The sequence below is a fragment of the Eulemur rufifrons genome, chromosome 18 (genome assembly GCF_041146395.1).
Source record: "Eulemur rufifrons isolate Redbay chromosome 18, OSU_ERuf_1, whole genome shotgun sequence".
Taxonomy (NCBI): Eukaryota; Metazoa; Chordata; class Mammalia; order Primates; family Lemuridae; genus Eulemur; species Eulemur rufifrons.
In genome coordinates, this window is record NC_091000.1 from 20,415,410 (window position 1) to 20,436,645 (window position 21,236).

At 35.2% G+C, this 21,236-nt stretch overlaps 1 protein-coding gene across 1 annotated transcript in view; it reads left to right on the forward strand.

The window, feature by feature from the left end:
* Window positions 1-976: 976 nt before the first annotated feature.
* Window positions 977-21,236, forward strand: part of INTU (inturned planar cell polarity protein) — a 56,054-nt gene continuing 35,794 nt past the window's right edge. The window contains exons 1-4 of the mRNA XM_069493429.1: window positions 977-1,122; window positions 6,217-6,755; window positions 9,715-9,800; window positions 14,703-14,906. Coding sequence (XP_069349530.1) covers window positions 977-1,122; window positions 6,217-6,755; window positions 9,715-9,800; window positions 14,703-14,906 — 975 coding nt within the window. The remainder of the gene's footprint in view (window positions 1,123-6,216; window positions 6,756-9,714; window positions 9,801-14,702; window positions 14,907-21,236) is intronic.

A 21,236-nucleotide genomic window follows, 5' to 3' on the forward strand; every position in this document is an offset into this window, starting at 1 on the left:
CCAGCATCCTCCTTTGGCCCTTCTCTCTCGCTTTAAGGAAGAGGTGTCCAGGGAGGTCATCTCCCACCATCTGTGCCTTGGGTGCTATCCCCTCCTGCCATTCAGGGACCTTCCTTTGCCCATTATCCCTTTATTAACTAATCTCCTGTTCTCCAATTTGAGTAATATATATCTTTTAAGGAAAAAACTCTTGTAGATTTCCAGGAATGACTTAAACTATTTATTATTTATTTATTTCTTCATTCATTTATTTATGGTGTAGCTCAGTGCAACTCCCAACTCCTGGGCTCAAGTGATCCTCCTGTCTGAGCTTCCCAAGCAGCTGGGATTATAGATGTGTACCACCATACCAGCTAGTTTTTTTTATTTTTTTGTAGAGATGGGGGTCTTGCTACATTGCCCAGGCTGGTCTCAAACTCCTAGGCTCAAGAGATCCTCCTGCCGTGGCCTCCCAAAGTGCTGGGATTATTGGTATGAGTTATCACACCTAGCCCCTATTATAATTTTTAGTAAATGAAGTGTAAACTGTACTTTGTATCTCTTGTATAAGATAAAAATTTTATGAATACAAATAAACTAAAAAGTAAAAGTCAAAAGCTCCTATAAAACTAAAGCGCAAAGTGGAAAATATCCATCACCAGAAGACAAAGGGAAAAAAACAGTGGTTCTCCGCCTGTTATAGTAAATTATGCTGCTCTAAGGTAGAGCGTTTAGGGAAACGTAAGCGCTGAAGTTTAAGCGGCTTCCATTCTTCCAACTGAGACGCCCTCATCAAAGTTTCATCTCATTGGCTCCTTTCCGTTCTCTCTGGGAAGCTTCCCCGTCTCCCTGGCAACCCGGGCTGCCACCAATTGCAGCTAAGGATTGGTGGTCTCGTGGCCTCTGTCTCTTCCCAAGCAGAGGCAATATGGCGGCCCTGGCTTGCCGGCCCTGCGAGATTTGAGTTACTGGAGTTGTAGCTGCTGTTTCCCTAACGATGGCTTCTCCGGCTTTGTGCGATTCACATCCGAGCCCAGAAGAGCTTCCTGGAGACCCTTCTTCACAAGAAGAAGATCAGTATTGTGATTCTGAAGATCGGGCCAGCCACTCGGATTCATACTCCTCAGCGAGTAGCGATTATGAGTAAGGTTCTCAAAGAGGGACAATTGAATACATCCCTTCAATCTGGAGTGTATACACGTGGGCTGGAGGGACTGTAAGGGTGTTGGCGGTTGGAATTGAGTATTGGAGGTTCTATAAAAGGGGTTTATTTACACCACGTTTCAGATGTATGGTGTTGTGAGAAGTAACGATGCCATTCTTTGCATAAAAAAACTAGTTTTTTTATTTTTCTCGGATGAGAAAGGTCTCTTCCTTGTGATGGGCTCTATACTATATGAGGATCTATTTGTTAGGTTGTTCATAAACTCTTTCTTCCTATTGCAGTGTCTTCTTGCTTCTCTGGTGTTATGATCTTTGTGACTTAACCTCCTTAATATTGAGTGGAGGGACACTCCATACATTTTATAAGGCCATTATAAAAATTATGTAGATTTTTTTACTATTATGGAAATGAATAGCTATATAACAGAAAGAATGTCCACCCATAGTCTTACCATCAGGGACAACCTCTCAGCATTTTTGGATATTTCTGCTATATTTTTCTGTAAATCCCCATGGCTTTCTTTTTTTCTATTTTATGTCATAATTTAATTTTTAAAATACAAATATCTAAGTGTTATTTCCATTTTGTAGAAACCTGCTTCATACATGCCAGGAACTTAATTGTATTTTTGAAGACTTGAACAAATTTAAGAATATCAAATATTTTTTGTAATCTGCTGTGGTCATTTAAAAAATAATTTAAAAATTCATGATTATTTAAAAAAAACTGCTGGAAGGAAATATGAGTTACATAGAACCTTATTTGGTCTTGATATGGGAAGTCACACGCAGTATAAAACTCAAACTCTTGGCTTCTCACATGTTTGAGTAATACACTTTCGCCCAGAGAGAATCTATAATGTGCACATGGTCACACAACTGAGTGTTGTCAGTGTAGAAATTCAAGATACCTGATTTCTAATGGAGCACCCTAATTTTGATGAGATGAAAATAAATGAGCTAATTCTGTTTCGTAGGACCAGTATGAGGACTTTGGTGATAGAAAAACTTGTTGCTTCAAATATTTCATAATCCACAATATGTGTATGTATGTATGTTTTAATTTTTAAAAAATAATCATTAAGCTTTCTACATCAGTCACTCACTAATCACTCCAAGTACCTTTATCCTCCTAAAAGTAAAAGTATGGTAAATCCCTGTTGTAAAATGTTTTACTGGTCTAAATTTCAAGTCTTCTCATGATTCAGATTTTATGTCCACCCCTTCTTGATTTGTAGAACATGAGGGTTGATTTGTTGATCTGACTAGGAAGGCTTAAATTGTGTTCCTCCCTTATGGTATTAGGTGTTTACCTCGCTAAGCTGCAGTCACCAATGCAAAAGGTGGCCTTCCTGGCTTGGAGAGAATCACTCTTTAATCAAATACTTAAGGATGTGAACCTTAATCTTTCTCATCAAAGCAAAGAGATAAGAATTATCTGTTATATTTCATGGCTTACATGAAGCTTACTAAGGAAGTTATACTACATATCAATTCATATGAAATACCCTGAACTTTTAAGGTTCTAGTTAGTTAACTATCTGCATGTTCTTTTTTCAAAGTTATTGTTTCATACATGCTTCATAACTGAACTGCATGTGGTTGTTAGTACAGAATTTAAAAGTTTATCATTTTTGAGGTAAACTTACATTAGGGTACGTTCTGGTAGAGCTGTTTTAATAGTTTGTTTTAGGTTTGTTAAAGGTTTTAGATTGGTGCAGAATGTCTTAACCTGGCACGTGGAATCATCCCCTGGGAGGCTTCAGAGCTAATACTGGTGAGTGGGTTGGGTTGAAGGAGCCATTGATTAGCATTTTAGCTATTTGATTAGCTCTCTGTCTGATCCGACATCTTTAAAGGTACAATAAAGCCCTATCACAAAATATTTCGCTAGTCTATGATTTTTGTTCTGCCAGGGTTAGATCGTATGCCTAACTTAGTGATGTATAAGAATGCCCCAATTAGCTGAGGGGGCTGGGGGTGGGAAATGTGGTCCAGTGAATGAGATCATTTTTAGCATAGTGCCAGTGAAGATAGATGTGTCCTACATCAGGAACACATCTTGAATGATTTTGATACATGTGTACCTTGTGTAGTGATCAAATCAGGATATTTAATATATTCATCACCTCATACATTTATCATTTTTTAGTGCTGAAAACATCTAAAATCCTCTCTTTTAGTTATGTTGAAATATACAATACAGTATTATTAACTATAGTCTCTCCTGCTGTGCAACAGAACAAAAGAGCTTATGTCTCGTATCTAACTGTAACTTTGTACCCATTGACCAATGTCTTGTGCTTATCTAACTAAGAATTAATCTTCTGGAGTAGGAATAAGGAACCTTCCAGGAATACTGAACTGTAGGGGCCTTAAAGGCAGTGCCTAGTTTTGCTTCTTGGGTCACTAGCACCTAGCCTGGAACCTGGCAAACTGTCTTTAGAGACATCTTCGTTTAATGCCAGTTAGAAAAATGCAGAAACACAAGAGCTGCATCTAATAAAGGCAGGAAGAAGAGAACTGACATTTATTTGGCAATACCATGCCAGGACTCAACATTATTTTATTTGCTGTTGGTAACCCTGTGAGGTAGCTATAATCTGTTTTCGAGCAGAGGAAAACTCAAGCTTAGAATCAATCAATCTTAGAAAGCTTAAAACATGATAGAACAGAATATGAATCCAACTCTTCCTTGAATCTTCATTTTTTTTCAGGATACATGTAGTTTCTCTGTGTGGGATCTCTTTTGTACATTCCCTTGTCTTTATTTCTGTCTTTCTTATCTTCCTTTTAATTTCTTCTTAAAGTGAAATATTTTAAAAAATCTAGATGTTAAGAAAGTGGATCTATACATTGATAGTGAAAATATGAATTAGTATAATCTTTTGGGTAAAGACCTACATAAGCAAATGTATATTAGGATGGTTCTTAAAACTTTGTAGGGGAAAAAAAAACAAAAAACTGAACACAAAGCTTATCAGTAGGTGAATGACCGAATGTGCTGTATCCCTGATAGGGAATATTATATAGCCATTAGATATTTCTAAACTGTATTGTTAAGTGAGAAATTATAAAGTTAAGTATATGCCTTTAAGTAATATATATAAAATTCTGTTTTTTCAAAACAATGACAGAATAACCATATATATGTTTTTATATGATTATAAAAGCATAGATTTTTAACAGTGTTTATGTCAGAGAGAGGTAAGAAGGGAAAATGACTTGTATGGATAATTATGTTCCTATTTATATAAAATGAGTCTGTGCACGTGTATGCATAAAAGGCATGAAAGTATGGTCACCAACTAGAAATATAATCAACATTAATCTCTTCCTCTCTGTCTCATCTTCTCACCTAATCATTCTCAAAATCCTGGTGTTTTTTTAAGTGTTTCTCAAATATTTTTCCTACACATTCAAAGTTTAGACATTGGGATGAACCATCTTCGTGTTTAGCAAGTGGGAAAAGTTTCTTTGGGGTCACATAACTAATACAAATAACATACCAGATTAAAGGGGTAAGATTAAAAAACAGATAAACTTTATTCATTGTTTAAATCCATAATATCGATCTTGATAAGTAACTTATGTATAGTCATGTTATTTATATTGTGACAATTAAAATTAGGGTACTTTTGTTATCTAAATGTTTATGGTGGGGACACACTTATTTAGACTTTCAAGAGTAAAACTGCAGAGTTATATAAATATTGATCTATCTGGGTGCAGATAGGTATGGTTGAAACAACTATTACATGGTTAATAATCTGCAGTAAGTGGTACTTATTGCCTAAAATGAAGCCATGCACTGGGAACCAGTAAAGCCCCCCAAAAATGTTAGTTTTGATTTTTGAGCTTGCTATGCCTTTTTTTAAAAAAGTGACTCATATGTAGTTGAAAATTCTATATTAATGACCAGCGACAGACCAGGGCAGTGGTTAGTTTTCAGAGTTGAGTAATAGAATAGTACGTTTTGGTGACTAATTTTCAAAGTATTCAGAAAGAGACATTTGACTTGTAAATCAAAAGAACTGGAGTTGCTAATAAACATGTAGAAAACAGAAATTTCTCTAATCATGATTGAATGATTAGAATACAAATTATACCCTTTTGGGCCAGGACATTACAGCTCATGTTTCTGAAAAGATTCCCCACATGTTAATTTTTCCACTGTAACCAGTTTCGCTTTAAAGAATAGCAGTTTGAAAGGTAAACTGTTCATAACATGGGTAGAGTTTGTGATTAGTTTTGTCACCATGAGTATTTTTGTTTTTTAAGCTATTTCAATCCTTTTAATAGCAGTAATTTTGGTTTTTTTCAATGGCCTACTTCCCAGTTAAAACTTTTTTTTTACAATCACATGATGAATTATGTAATATGTGATTTACTTGTCCTACTATAATTATTCATAAAAGGAAGTTTTACAGAAATTATAGACTATAGAAGTGATCATTACTATATTAGCTGCAATCTTAAACAGGTTGTTTTCAGCAAAGATTTTAGTTCATGGTGAGGTGAATGTTTCTTTTTTGAAAATTTATTATATAAACAAAGTCTATTAATAGTGGTAGGCATTAACTTTCATTTTAACCTGACAGCCATGCTGAATAATTTCTATGCAAATAGTATGTTTTCATGTATAATTTCCATATGGCTTGCTTCTGTAGATATAATTGCATAATCAACTGCTAATGTAAATTATTGTCCAATATAAAAATGTCTAAAGTGAACAATAGCCACACAGTGGCTGGATTAATTTTTTTTTTTTAAAAACTCATAGATTCCAGAAGGAGACCCTCTCCTTTTTTACTGGTTTTTCTTTATATCACTGTGCCTTTTTGATTCCCTCTTCCCCAGCTCCCATTCTTCAAGGCTCAACAAAAACCATCCTATGGAAATAATGTTGATGCTCATAGTAAATTAGAAATAGTAAGGAGAATTTGAAATAAAGAAATTTCATTCCCTTTCACCTCCCTTCCCCTTAGCTTCCACCTTTACCCTCCTGCTGGGAAGACAAACATTTTTCTTATGTTGAGCTGCTATTCAGATTATGTTTTCTCTCTTTCATAGTGACCTTGAGCCTGAATGGCTGGACAGTGTGCAGAAAAATGGAGAGCTGTTTTATTTGGAACTGAGTGAAGATGAAGAGGAAAGCCTCCTTCCTGAGACACCAACTGTGAACCATGTCAGGTTCAGTGAAAATGAGATTATCATTGAAGAGGACAATTACAAAGAACGAAAAAAATATGAACCCAAACTCAAGCGTTTTACCAAAATTTTAAAAAGTAAAAGACTTTTACCCAAGCGCTACAATAAAAAAAATAGCAACGACAGTGGGCCAGTATCCATTCTAAAGCATCAATCCGATCAGAAGACAGGAGTCATTGTCCAACAGCGGTATAAAGATGTGAATGTTTATGTAAACCCCAAAAAGCTAACTGCCACCAAAGCCAAAGAGCAACTCAAACTTCTGGAAGTACTGGTTGGAATTATTCATCAGACCAAGTGGAGCTGGCGAAGAACAGGAAAGCAGGGTGATGGAGAGAGGCTTGTGGTCCACGGCCTACTGCCAGGAGGGTCTGCTATGAAGAGTGGTCAGATACTAGTTGGTAAGTGTTGCTGGTGAACATTGGTCCTTGTTTACAGAGATGCATGATTAATGATGATGCTTTGTGAGGGATGTGATAAAAAAACAGAATTATATATAGAGTCTCCACAGATTGATGACTGATTAATGATATTTGGTATGGTAGTGAAATGGTACAAAGGGTATACTGCAAGGCATGGCGTCCTTAAAAGAACCACTTCAGTGTATTGAATACATATCTGCCTTGTTCAGGCCAGGGAATAGCTTAACTAATCCTCAGGTTTTGAATTATGTAATTTTATTTCATCTTGGTTATATTTGCTGACAAGAAAAAGAAAATAAGTTGGTTATACGTTGATAATTTAGGTTTTAATAGCTATATTCAACAACATATAAAAATATATAATTTATGAATAAAAATACTTCTAAATTGTATGTTTGCACTTGAGAACACTAAATTCTTAGAGTGGTTTTAAATTGTTTCATTTGACATATTTAGCAACAGTAGTGTTTTACATAAATTTCCTTTTAAGGGTGCTTGTCATAAAATATCCCACCAATTTTGGGGGAAAAAAATTCACAAATTATTCTTAATATATATTAAGATGAGCATTTTGTGTTGCTAATAAATTATAAGCTGTTAGATACAATGTTTGAGTTAGTAGCAACCTTCTTAGTTAAATAAGATAAATTAATCAAATGTTAGGATATATTATTAATGAAACTTAAAAGTTATAACAAGTTATAAAAGCTGACAGTCCATTAAGTTGACCCAGCTTAAAGTGATTTAGATAGAGTAACTTTTATAGATACTTTACAAACATTTAAAAATATTTCTTTTTTTTTTTTAGACAGAGTCTCATTCTGTTGCCCGGGCTAGAGTGCTGTGGTTGTCAGCCTAGCTCACAGCAACCTCAAACTCCTGGGTTCAAGTGATCCTCCTGCCTCAGCCTCCCAAGTAGCTGGGACTACAGGCATGCATCACCATGCCCGGCTAATTTTTTCTATATATTTTTAGTTGTCTGGCTAATTTCCTTCTATTTTTTTAGTAGAGATGGGGTCTCACTCTTGCTCAGGCTGGTCTTGAACTCCTGACCTAGAGTGATCCTCCCGCCTCGGCCTCCCGGAGTACTAGGATTACAGGCGTGAGCCACCACGCCCTGCCGAAAATATTTCTGATTTAAATCTAAATTTCATTTATTTGTTCATTGATTCAACAGATTTTTTTTTTTTTTGAGCATCTACGAAGTACCAGGAATACAAAGATTACGCTAATGATGCGATTATTCCTCAAAAGGAGCTCGTACTATAGTGGAAGAGATGAGTCACACATAGGCAGTTTCTTACCACGTGATAAGTGTCATGATAGGGGTTTACAAGGAGGATCCTGTGGAATGGCACCTGTGGCAAAGTATGTGTTCCAAAATGGTCTTAACAAGATCACATTCTCTTCTTACAATGTAGTGTTCATACTCTTCCCATGGAGACTTAATGATCTGTGTCATTGAATCTGGGTGGGATAGTGACTACAGTTTAAATGGTGCTCTGTGACATAAGAGTTGAATCACAAAAGGTCATGCAGCTTCTGCCTGAGTCTTTTGGGGATGATACTCTTGGAACCCAGGTACCATTCTGAGGAAGGCTACCTGGAGAGGCCATGAGTAGTGAGTGATCTGGCTATTAGCCACCAGACATGATTGAAGAAGCCTTGGAGATAAATCCAGCCGCAACTCCCATCTGGCTGTAATTGCATGAGCAACCCCAAGTGAGAACCTCAGCAGAGCCCGGTTAACCCCAGAATTAGGAGAGATAATAAATGATTGATATTGTTTTAAGCCACTGAATTTTTTGGATGATTTGTTATGCAGCAATAGATAAGTGGAACAGGAGCTAATGCATACTTACATTCTGTTAGGTCCTCAGCTTTCTTTCATGTAAAATAATAGGACTGAACTGAAATATCCCTAAAAACCAAAAATCCAAAATGCTCTAATGAGCATTTCCTTTGAGCATCAGGTCGGCACTCAAAAAGTTTTGGATGTTGGGGCATTTCAGATTTGGGATTTTGGGATTTGGGATGCTCAGCCTGTATATATGTTTATTATCCATTTCCCCCAAACAATGTTGAGCTCCATGAGGATAGAGATTTTGCCTGTTTTGTTCAATTCTCTATCTGCAGTGCTTAGAACAGTGCTTGGTGCTCAGTAGATACTCAATAAATATTTGCTGAATGAATGAATTAATGAATATGAGTTATTTGATGAATTTCCTGATGACATTTAGGGATGATGAAAAGAATAACTTTGGTATGTTTATATTTCTATTACTATAGCTCATTGGTATTTTGACATTATCTTTAATTATGTTCTAAAAGTAAATTTCCATTCTAACACTGATTTCTATTTTATTATCAAATTTGATAAACATACATATTTTTTTAAAAGCCATGGAATAAGAGTTTTTACCGAAACATGCTGTGTATTTTGATATGGTTGGGGCCTTTGAAGCAAAGAACTATGTGTAAACACAGATCAGTTATAGCAGTGAATACCACAGCATATTGAGTTATGATGTACCACGTGGATTTAATTAAAATTTCAGCTGAATATTTTTACTGTGAGTCTAGGTGGTTAGATTGGATTTTGTTAAGTGCAAACCCAAAATTTCCATTTGACCTTTGAGTTTACATAATTCTTTCAGTTGTATCAAGAATGAGAATATTTGTCTCTGAAAATATACATAGGTTGTATTTAGTTATGGTGCAATGTTGGGTAGTATTATAGATTACAAAGAGTAAAGTTGGCAGATTAGCTCTGCCACCAATGAGCTGTATAGCCTTGGACAAGTCCCTGAATGTCTCTACCACATTTTTAATCGTACTTTGAGAAAGTCAGAATAGATAATTTTTAATTTTCCAATCCTAGAACTCTTAAGCTTTTGGATATTCACACGACTATCTTTTATTGTTATTCTGTTTTTAGGTGATGTCCTTGTTGCTGTGAATGATGTTGATGTGACCTCTGAAAACATAGAGAGAGTTCTGTCTTGCATTCCTGGACCTATGCAGGTATAAACATTCTTTTTCTATATTTTATGATGTTACATAAAATAAATATATCTTGTACAGACATATATAATTACCACCTTGCCATTAAAACTGCCATATGTGTTGATGACAATCTAGTTCCTAGAAGAGTCATTGTAAATAGTCATGGAATTTTCTGTTCTCTGACTTACTAAAATTACTATTGTTATAAAGTTTTTTTAATGTAATTTTATTTATTTAAAAACTATATTAAAATAAAGACTGGATAAAAATAAATTTCTTTTATAAGAAGTCATTTTGATACCATAAACATTGACATTTTTAATCATAGGTGACATTTTTAGGTTATTAGATGTCTTTTGAAAGTGCTATACCTTTTATTTATGAATAATCTGTTCTCGTTAGCATCAAGAATTAGCCTTTTCTTTTGGGGGATAGGGAATATGATATGCTTTAGATAGGTTCGAGGATCCAATAGGCAGTAAGAAGATGAAGTAATTTTTGTATTGGTCAGGATGAAGAACAGAATCCCTAATAAATCAAAATCTTTCCTGCATCTGATTTGAGATTCAGAAATAAGACCAATGATGAAATTCCTTCTTTTCTAGGAAATAAAATTTTCTTTATACCCACTTTTTTCTCTAACACACCCACATGTATGCACATGCACGTATGCTCTATAACTTTAGCTATCTTTGGAAATGTAAAATGAAAGAGGAGCAATGACTGTGGTAGCCAAGAACAGCAATGCCTAGGTATAGATAGAGAGATGTAGAGGGAGTGGTGTTCAAAATATTAACAATCAGGTGGGCACCAGCCAGCCATAGTGTTAGAGTAGGGAATGCTATTGTCCCCTTTAGTCACTAGGTGAGAGGAGGTCCTAGGGTGGGTGCTAGGGTGGGTGCTAGGGTACCTCAGGGGCTAAGACAGCAGCTACTTGTCAATCAATAATGAAGAATTGCAGTATTTTAACAATTGAACCAGCTTCCCCCAAATACAGTGGCTGTGTATCAGCCCTGAGTGAGGGCTCCCCTTTTCGTGCCTGTGTCGATTGCAGGTATTACTGCCAATATTGCCAGAGTTCAACCATGTCTCTTCTGTCTCTAAAAATAGAAAAGTTACATATACAGTGGAGTCACATTATATTTAATTAACATTTGCAAATTCAGCTGTACACACTTGGCAGAAGAAAGGAGAGAAAGAAATGATTTAAATATTTTGGACCAATTTGACCCACAATTAACATATCCTCACTAAACATGCAATAGGAGTCACGTATCTGCCATTTGCCCAATTTGCCTCTGCAGCATGAGCATCTTGCTGCATTAAGTGTGGTTCTGAGTTTAAAGAGACATATTTTTTTAATACAGCATGGCTCTTAAGTGCCAATACTTACATCTGGTGCCAGAATGAAGAACTAGAAGCTTGTTTTGAAGATGGAAGAACAACTGTGTGAGTTAGATTTATGATATTGAGAGAGTATGTTGTACTCCAACATGGCATTGCCTTCCTAATGTAATTTCAAGGGAATTTTGACAATATGCACTTTAGAATATAATCCTTTCATAAGTGTATATTATTAAATTCTTTTTATTATTTTAGAAAATAAGTGTAACTGTTTTTCTTATTATGAATAGGCCGGGCACAGTGGCTCACGCTTGAGGCCAAGGCAGGAGGATTGCTTGAGGCCAGGAGTTCAAGACCAGCCTGGGCAACATAACGAGACCCTATCTCTACAAAAAAAATTTTTTTTAATTTGCTGGGCATGGCGGTGCATACCTGTAGTCCTAGCGACTGGGGAGGCAGAGGCAGGAGGATCACTTAAGGAGTTTGAGGCTGTGGTGATCGGGCCGCTGCACTCCAGCCTACGTGACAGAGTGAGACCCTGTCTTTTTTAAAAAAAAATAAAAGCACTTAACTCTTAATTTGACTATCTGTCTTACTCTTTATCATTTTATCAAGGTAACCAGATTTCCTGACATTTATGGCTACTTAACATGTAAGCTTTTAAAAATGGCTTTCTAAATTATAATTTTCTTTGTGTTATGGAGCCAGCTTTACTTAAATCAGAAGAATGGTGGCTAAAATAACTCCTTAAAGAATTTTAATGGATGGTTCTGTGGTGTGTGTTTTTGTTTGGGTTTTGTCATGGCGAAGGGAAAAGGTCCTTGCACCATAGAAAAAAAGTGTTGTTATTTCCCAAGTATGACATTAAAAGTTAGTTTTCAAGTATGTCATTTTTTACCAAGCATAGTAAACCAATCTTAAATTTTTGGTTGTCGTTGCCACCTAAAGTAAATTTAGTGTATTTTTAAGTCTACCACCCATTTCCTTTTGTCATTTTTTGGTGAGTCACACCTTGTCTTTTGACCTCTCTACCCACAAGAATGCGAGCGGGAAGAGATGCCCTCCCTGTTCTGAGATGTGTTTCTTTCTCTGAGGACCCACCTTTTTGTCACCACTGGTTATGCACAGCTCTTACAGACTCTCCAACAGACCCAGGCTGTCCCTGTGACCCCTGCTTCCCTAGGCTGTCACTCATCTCATGCTCCCCCCCTCCCATCAGATTTTTCTACTCCACTCATACACCTCCACTCCTAGCTTCTCTCCAAAGCCCAGTGCCAGGGGACAATCTTCAAAGTTCCTGTCTATTTTGTCACAAAGTCTATACTGAGGAATTCCCCAAATTCTAAAGATTTCTCACATTTCTAGGAAGCACTACCGAAGGCTTCTATGTATTTGCTTTTGGATACTCCCAAATCCTCATTCTTAGATAAAAGGCCCTCTGATCACCAAGCCATTCATCAGACCCCATTCAAGGATTTATATATTTATGCTTATGTTTATATATATAGTTGTATTTATATTTGTCTATACATATACTGAGCCATCCCCACTAGAACAGGTGCCACCCTCAGAACATAGTTTTTCAGGCCACATAATGCTTATGTAGCTTGCTTTCTCACCTTAACCTTATATTAATTTTCATCAGATGATAACCCTTGATTGTTCACACATAAGTTGTCTAATTTTTTATGTTTTTGTTTAATTTGCTTAGTATTTTTCCCCCAAAGTATACTAATTTTATGCCCAGCCCTTTTTGATATACTGCTCTAATAACCAAGGGCCCATTTTTCAACATCAGGTTTCCAGAAAACATAAAAAGTTCAGAAAACGTTTATCTTTTCCATTTGAAATTATATTAAGTATTTTATAAAGTACCCGGATCATCAGGCCTCAGAAAAATTTCATGAAGAACTTCTTCCCTCTGTTCTCTATACAGATTACTGCTAGTCTTGACCTATTTCATCTTTACCTTGATATATACGTATACATAAATTGAGACCCCATGTCTCTTTTCTTTTTACTGATTTATTAAATAAAATCTAAGACTTAGAAAAGATGTGCATTTAACTTAATTCACTGTAGGTAGACAAAACTAACTTATGCCCCTGACATGCCTCAGGCAGCTACAGATAAGCAAAACTGAGTACAACCACAGTCACTCGTTGCCAACAAAAAAGGAGTATCTAGATTTTTTTCCTTTTTGAAGGTTTATTCATCAAGACAGATTTATTTTACAGTGAAATACTAACAGTAGTTGGATGGGCAAGTGAGGCTATGGGTGATCTTTTTTTAATATACTTAACATTTTTTTATGAAAATATATTAGTATGAATATGTAAAGCTTATTTTTAAAAAAAGCGACTGTACTGTGTTAGTATTTATCATATATTTAAAGTTGCCCTTGAAAATGATACCTCTTGTAATAAATTATCAAAAATAGGGATTGTTTATTATTGGGTCTTGATAATTTTAAAATATTTTCTGCCAAAACATAACTTACTACATATAAACAATTTTGTCTACTTTTAAATATTGGCTATGTTTATTTATTCATGATCAAGCATAAATTTATTTTTTAACTTTTAAAATGTAATCTTATTTTAAAAGAATCATTGGGCTTTAATGTTTAAATTTAAAACTTTATGGATTATTACCATTAGAATGTCCATTTTACTCATGTATTCTTATAAGATTTTAAACATTAGGAATACTTTGTACTTAGGTAGCTTATGATGATGTCCTCACTATACAAAATTAACTATATTTAGTGAAAACATCTTATAGTCAAGATATACACTGGTGTTTCTTCTAAACGAGTGAGTTGTCTTTGGCCAGCTGGCATCTAGATGAATATCTCCTTTTTCAAGGAAAGGTAAGTGAGAAGTAGAAGCTACCTTTCAATAACTGGAAAATGGCCACATTCCAGACTCTTACCAGTCTTGCCATCAGGCCATGAAATTAAAACTATCTTGATAAAACTCACAGATAATCTTCTTAGAGCCATGATCCAAGATCCAGCATGTTGATAGTTTTTACTGTCCTTGCCCTTGGTTTTAAAGAACGAGAAAGAATGTCTGAGAGAAGAATATTTTAAATATGACCTTATTTGGAAGGAGAGCTAACTCTGATTTACGTGAGGTCACTTGTAATGCTGAATCTCCTCCATTTATCTTCCTCAGATGAGTTAGTGCTATTAGCATTTATAATAGTGTTGCTCTTTCTTTATACTCTCAGATCATACTAATTTCTGTTTTTTTAATGGCATTTCTTGTTTTTGTACTCAGTAATTTAGGATGCAGTGATCAAGATTAAATAAGTGAATTTTTGTACAGTGCATTATACATGCTTGCTCAATAAATATTTGTAATGATATGTGTCAGACATTCTGCTAGGAGCTGGAGATACAAATATAAAAAGAATACACAGCCCCCGCCATCAGGAAGGAGCCCTTGCTCTAGGATGATTTAAACGTACCGTATGTGCCTGAGTATATGCGCATGCACATATCCTTCTTTGTGAAAATTGCAGGTGATTTTCCCTTGTTGAAAAATTAACACATTGTTTTAATTTTTAAAGGTAAAACTGACACTTGAAAATGCATATGCTGTGAAAAAGGAGACAAGCCAACCAAGACAAAAAAAGACACAGTCAAACACGAGTGATTTAGTCAAACTTCTATGGGGAGAAGAGGTTGAAGGTATCCAGCAGAATATCCTAAACACTCCTCATATCATTATGTATCTCACCCTACAGCTCGACTCAGAAACATCAAAAGAAGAGGTGAGTGTCTTCTCGAAAGTGCAAAGGAAAGAGTAAGGACCTTTTATTTTATCGTCTTGTCAGTGAGTAGTAAGCCTTTTTGATTTAAGGAAGAAACAAAAGTGAATTAATCATGTTCTATTGTTATTCTTTAAAATTATCTGTATATTTTATACTCTATCATAAATATGAATATTTCATACTACAAATGCCTTAAAAATAAAAGCAATTTAACTATTCACTTATTTTAAGCAGTAGGAAAAGGAGAAAGGGGAGGAAGGTATTATTGCAATATCTTCTAACTTAGAAGCTAAGGTCCTGTTAGTGTTTTTTTTTAAGTAAGCTTTATTGAGTTGTTGTTTATATATAATAAAATTCAGCAGTTTGAAGTATACAATTTGATGAGTTTTGACAAAGACATATAGTGGTGTAGCCATTATCACAATCATAATACTGAACATTTTTGTCACCCCAAAAAAGTTCCTTTGTGCCCTGTTTTAATCAATATCCTCCTGCTAGCTTTTAATTCAAGGAGATGTATTAATAGCATTAATAGATGGTAAATAGTTTTTATTTTTTACATATTCTTTTTTCATTCACTCATTTTTCAGTGTTTATTGAGTACCTGTTTTATGCCTGGCATAGTATTAGACATTGGGTATTTTTATTTGCAGGTAAGGAAATAATCCTAGTAAAGGTAAATAAAATGCTCAAGTTCACATAGCTAGTAACTGACAGAATTTCTACTTAAACCAAGGTGGTTTGCTTTCCAAATTCTGTGTCTGTTCTAAACCAGTTTGCTTTTCAGCATAGATGTTTTCAGGCTGTTAATTGTTTTGTTCCAGTTTTCTTTATCTTTTACCAATTTTTTGTCAGCTTGTCCTTTTCATAATTAAGAGAGGTATGGGGCCGGGAGCGGTGGCTCACGCCTGTAATCCTAGCACTCTGGGAGGCCGAGACAGGTGGATCGCTCGAGGTCAGGAGTTCGAGACCAGCCTGAGCAAGAGTGAGACCCCCGTCTCTACTAAAAAAAATAGAAAGAAATTATCTGGCCAACTAAAAATATATATAGAAAAAAATTAGCCGGGCATGGTGGTGCATGCCTGTAGTCCCAGCTACTCGGGAGGCTGAGGCAGGAGGATTGCTTGAGCCCAGGAGTTTGAGGTTGCTATGAGCTAGGCTGACGCCACGGCACTCACTCTAGCCCAGACAACAGAGTGAGACTCTGTCTCAAAAAACAAAAGAGGTATGGAAACCTCCTACTCTGATGGGGATTTATGCATTTTTCCCTCTGGTTCTGAATATTTTTGGTTTGTGTATTTTGAAACAATTTTATTAGATGCATTAAGGTTTAGAATTACTAAATCTTCTTGGAGAATTGAATCTTTTATCATTATGATGTAACACTCCCTACCCTAATAATGCTTTTGTTGTTGTCTTTTTAAGATTAGCATTTAAAAATATTTTTTACTATTTAATATTAGTAGAACTTTATTATATAAGTATTTGAATATTTTTTTTTCTTTCTTTTTCTGACTCTGTGTCTATGTTTTTGATACATCTCTTACAAGCAGCATATTTCCCATCTGGAAATCTCTATATTCTGACTGACAAACTAAATGAGTCCATATATAGAGATTACTGATATATTTAAATTTGTTTCTGCCATCTTTAGAAATTTCTATTTGAACTGCTTTCTCTGTGATGTTTTTCTTACCTGTTTTTGGTTGCTTATCAATCATTATTATTCTTGCTATAAACTCTGTTTCTTCAGTAATTACTCTTAAAATTTTATCATGAAAAATTTATCTTAACAAATTCTAAAGTTAAACACTATCTTAACCCCTTTTCAAATAATTCAAGGCCCTTACTACACCTTAACTCCAATTACCCCCTCTTCACCTACATATTGTTGACATTAATATTTTAGTGCTATTCTTCTTCCATAAGTTGTGCATAATTATACTATAACTACTAATTATTTATTATATTATAAAATGTATAAATTATAACTATGTGTTATAAATGTACAAATTATATATTATAAAATGATACAAAATATATAATATGATTATATATTATATATAATCATGATTTAATTTGTATTATATAATTTATATAATAATAAAATATATTTCATACAGATGAACCTAGTTTAAATTTACAATTATGCTTAATATTTCCTTTATTCACCATTCTTTCTTACATCTCAAACTGTCCTTACCAGATTTATTTTTTCTTCCTAAAAATATATTTAAGTAGGACCTCTCTTTTTAGTTAAAGTTTGTTGGTGATAAATTCTTTTTGTTGTTATTTTCTGATGATTTTTTCTTACCCTTCTTGAAAGGTAGCTTTATAATTTTAGATTGTATTAATCAGGGTAGACTGTCTTAATCTGGGCAGGCTGATTGCTATAACAAACAACCCTAACATCTCAGTGGTATAGGATGATGAAAGTTTATTTCTCATTTCATGTAAATGTTTCTGGTCATGTGGCTCAGTGACTGTAGCCCCATTATTCCAAAGAGCTTCAGAGTCCTCTGTTGGATCTTTTGCATCTAGCTGGCCAATGAGAGAAAAGAGAAAGCATGCAATATCACATGGGACATTTTGGAGGCCTGGCTTGAAAGTAGAAATAAAATTCTGTTGGCTAGAACTAGTTTCTTGGTCTCTCCAGGTACAAGGAGGTGACAAATGTAGTCTTCGTGTGTGGCCAGAAAGAAGATAAACTGAATGTATGGCATTGCTTATGCCACCTAAGTAGATAGTTATTTTCTCTAATGTGTTTGAAGATAGTATTCCTTTGTCCTCTGACCTCTGAAGTCTACTGTCAGTCATTTGTTCCTTTGTAAGGAATGTGCCTTTTCTTTTGTTCTGTTTCTTACTTCTGCTATGTCCAGACTGTTGTTTAACCTCTCCATTGTGTTTTTGATTCAAACAATTATATATATTTTTTAAATTTTCTACTTTTTAATCTATTTTTTAAATTTTTAATTCTTATGGATACATATTAACTGTACATATTTCTAGGGTACATGTGATATTTTGATACAAGCATAAAATGTGTAATAATTAAATCAGAATAATTAAAATATCTATCACCTTAGCCATTTATAATTTCTCTGTGTTAGGAACATTCTAATTTTACTCTTTCCTTATTTTGAAATAGACAATAAATTATTGTTAACTATAGTTGCCCTATTGTGCTATTGAACACTAGATCTTTTTCCTTCTATCTAACTTTATTTTTGTACCTATCAGCTATCCCTACTTCCACCACCCCCCAATACCCTTACCAGCCTCTGGTAACCCATTCTACTCTCTTATCTTCATGAGTTCAATTTTTTTGAAACTCCCACATATGAGTAAGATCATGAAATATTTGTCTTTCTGTGCCTGGCTTATTTCACTTAACATAACGTCCATCCACATTGTTGTAAATGACAGGATTTCATTCCTTTTATGGCTTAATAATATTCCATTTTATATATATATATATATATATATATACACACACACACCACATATATATACATATACACACACACACACACAAATATCCCACATACATATATACATATATACATACACAACGTTTTCTTTATCCATTTTATCCATTGATGAACACTTAGGTTGATTCCATATCTTGGCTGTTGTGAATAGTGCTGCCAAAAACATGGGAGTGCAGGCATCACTTATGTATATTGATCTCCTTTCTTTTAAATATATACCCAGCAGTGGAATTGCTGGATCATATGGTAGTTCTATTTTAGTATTTTGAGGAACCTCCATACTATTCTCCATAGTGACTGTACATTCCAACTAACAGTGTATGAGCATATTCTGACCAGCATTCATTATTTCCTGTCTTTTTGATAAGAGCCATTTTAGCTAGGGTGAGTTGATTATCTCATTGTAGTGTTGATTTGCATTTCTCTGATGATTAGTGATGTTGAGCATTTTTTTAAATACATATTGGCCATTTGTATGTCTTCTTCTGAGAAATGTCTATTCAGATTTTTTGCCCATTTTTTTAAATTTAAAAAATGTTAGATGGTACATGTGTTTTTTCTTACTTGGGTGACTTGTATCATGCTGAAATCTGGGCTTTCATCACCAGAATAATGTACATTGTACCTAATGGGTAGATTGATTTTTATTCCTCACCTCCTCCTATTCTCCTCCCTTCTTAGTTTCCAGTGTCCATTACACCTCTTTATGACCATATATATCCCCGGTTTAGCTCCCACTTAAAAATGAGAACATGTGGTATTTGTTTTTGCTTTCCTGAGACACTTCACTTGGGCACCCCAAGTTTACTGCCTCTGAGACCAGGGCAGCACCGGGGCTTGCCCAAGAACTGTAGTCCTTGTAGCCTGACTACCAGAGCCCCAGGCTACTTTAGTCAGCTGGTGGTGAATCCAGCTGGGACTTGGGTTCCTCCTGCTGGATCTAAGTATTCCCCTCTGGCTGGGGCTGGTCTAAATGCAGCCTTTGTGGGCACTGGCAGAATTCTGCCCTGCGTTGTGTCTGTTGTGATAGGGCAGCACTGAATTCCATTGCGAAGTCTCACACTCACTTCACTCTCCCTCCCCCAAGCACACAGATTCTTTCTTTATGCTGGACTTCCTGGGGTTAGGGAAGTGTAGTGTAGACAATGCAAGACTATTTTCTACCCTGTTCAATGCTCACTTCTTTGTTATGTTAAAACTAGGTACTGTGGTCACTCACCTCCTTTTTTGGTTCATATTATGTGCTTTCTTGTGTGGATAGATGTTCAATTTGGTGTTCCTGCAGGGGGATGATTGCTGGAGGGTTCTATTTGGCCATCTTACACCATTTCCTCCCCTAAACAATTACATTTTTGTTTTTAGAAGTTCCTGAAAATTGTTTAACTAATATACATTTCAAATCTGCCATGATATTTTTAGTGGTCTCTTTCGCTTGCTTGTTTTGATTCTATACTTTATTTCTCTAAGTGTTTCGCATATATCTCTTCTCTGTTCTGTACCTGCCCTTTCTACTTATCTCTAGTCCTGAGGGAACTCTCATGTGTTGTGGCTTGCCTTCTTACGTGCTTGGGGATCTTTGACTAAACTTATTGCTTGATTTTATTTTTGAGAAAGCTTCCTCTAGAAAGAATTTGCTGCTACCTCTTCTGCCACTGACTGACTTAGGGCACTTCAGCCTTACTTGAGGGTCTGAGCTTAACAAGGTTGTTCTGGACTCAGCTCACCTACCTTGTTATTAGCCCAGTGCTCAGTGTCCTGATTGAAGCTGTTGGAGGCATCAGCCCTCAGAACAACCCTGCCTGTTCTACTCATCACTCACCATGCCTAGCTCAGGCCCCAGCTTGCTTTGCAGCAATGGGGAAGGAGGTGGAAAGGAGGATGTCCTTGGAAACCTCTCTACTTCTTGCATGCCAAGAATTCAACAAGTATATTTTGGCCATGCATCTAGTTTTACAGCATGAGTTTCTCAAAGCATCTAGTCTGCCATAATGCTTTCAGCAGAAGTGAGATCTCAAAAATTATTTAACTGATCTACATTTCTTTGTTTTTGAAATCCTTTCAGACTGTGTTCTCAATGCTGAAGCCATTTTTATCCAAGTGACAAATTTCCTTGTGTTGCTTCCTATATTAAAATTTAGTAAACAATTAAAATGACAAAGCAGGGATTTACTTTACATATTTTTGTTATTTTCTGTGTTCAGAAAAATACATAGAGGCCTAGAGTTAATAATTCTAATTTCTTATGTATGTTACTAGTCCCTTGTATCTTTACAACAAATGAGATGCTTAAGCATTTATTATATGTAACACACAACAAATTTTTGTTGTGTGTTATGTAACATCCTGAATCTTTCTAGGTCATTTTGGAGTAGGTTACCACTTTTGTCATCTTTGCCTTTCTTTCCATGGGAAAGTATGTAGATGTTTCTCAAGTGAACAGGTTTCTATCTGTTGCCAGCCGTGTATCAACACTGTAATTAGGAGAGGCTTTTTACTCTTCTTGAACAGAGTAGAAGCTGCTGCAAATGTGTGCTACTAACAAGTGCTTAAAAATACAGCTAATTATAATAAATTGGTCAGGAACTGTAGAGCTTGCCTGGTCTTTAATCGTGAGCCTTTATGACTGGAATAGAGACTTTCTCAAATGAACTTTTTTTTCGTGCTGTTATGACTTATTTTATAATAAAATGTCATAGGGTCATTTTGTTTTCTTTGAGTTAGGTATTTAATGAAAGCTTCTCTTCTTCAAGTTACAAGATTTGAAAATGTAAAGACCATAAACTGGGAGATTTAAAAAAACTAATCAAAGAGTATTTAGTTATTTATTTAAAGTAGTGTT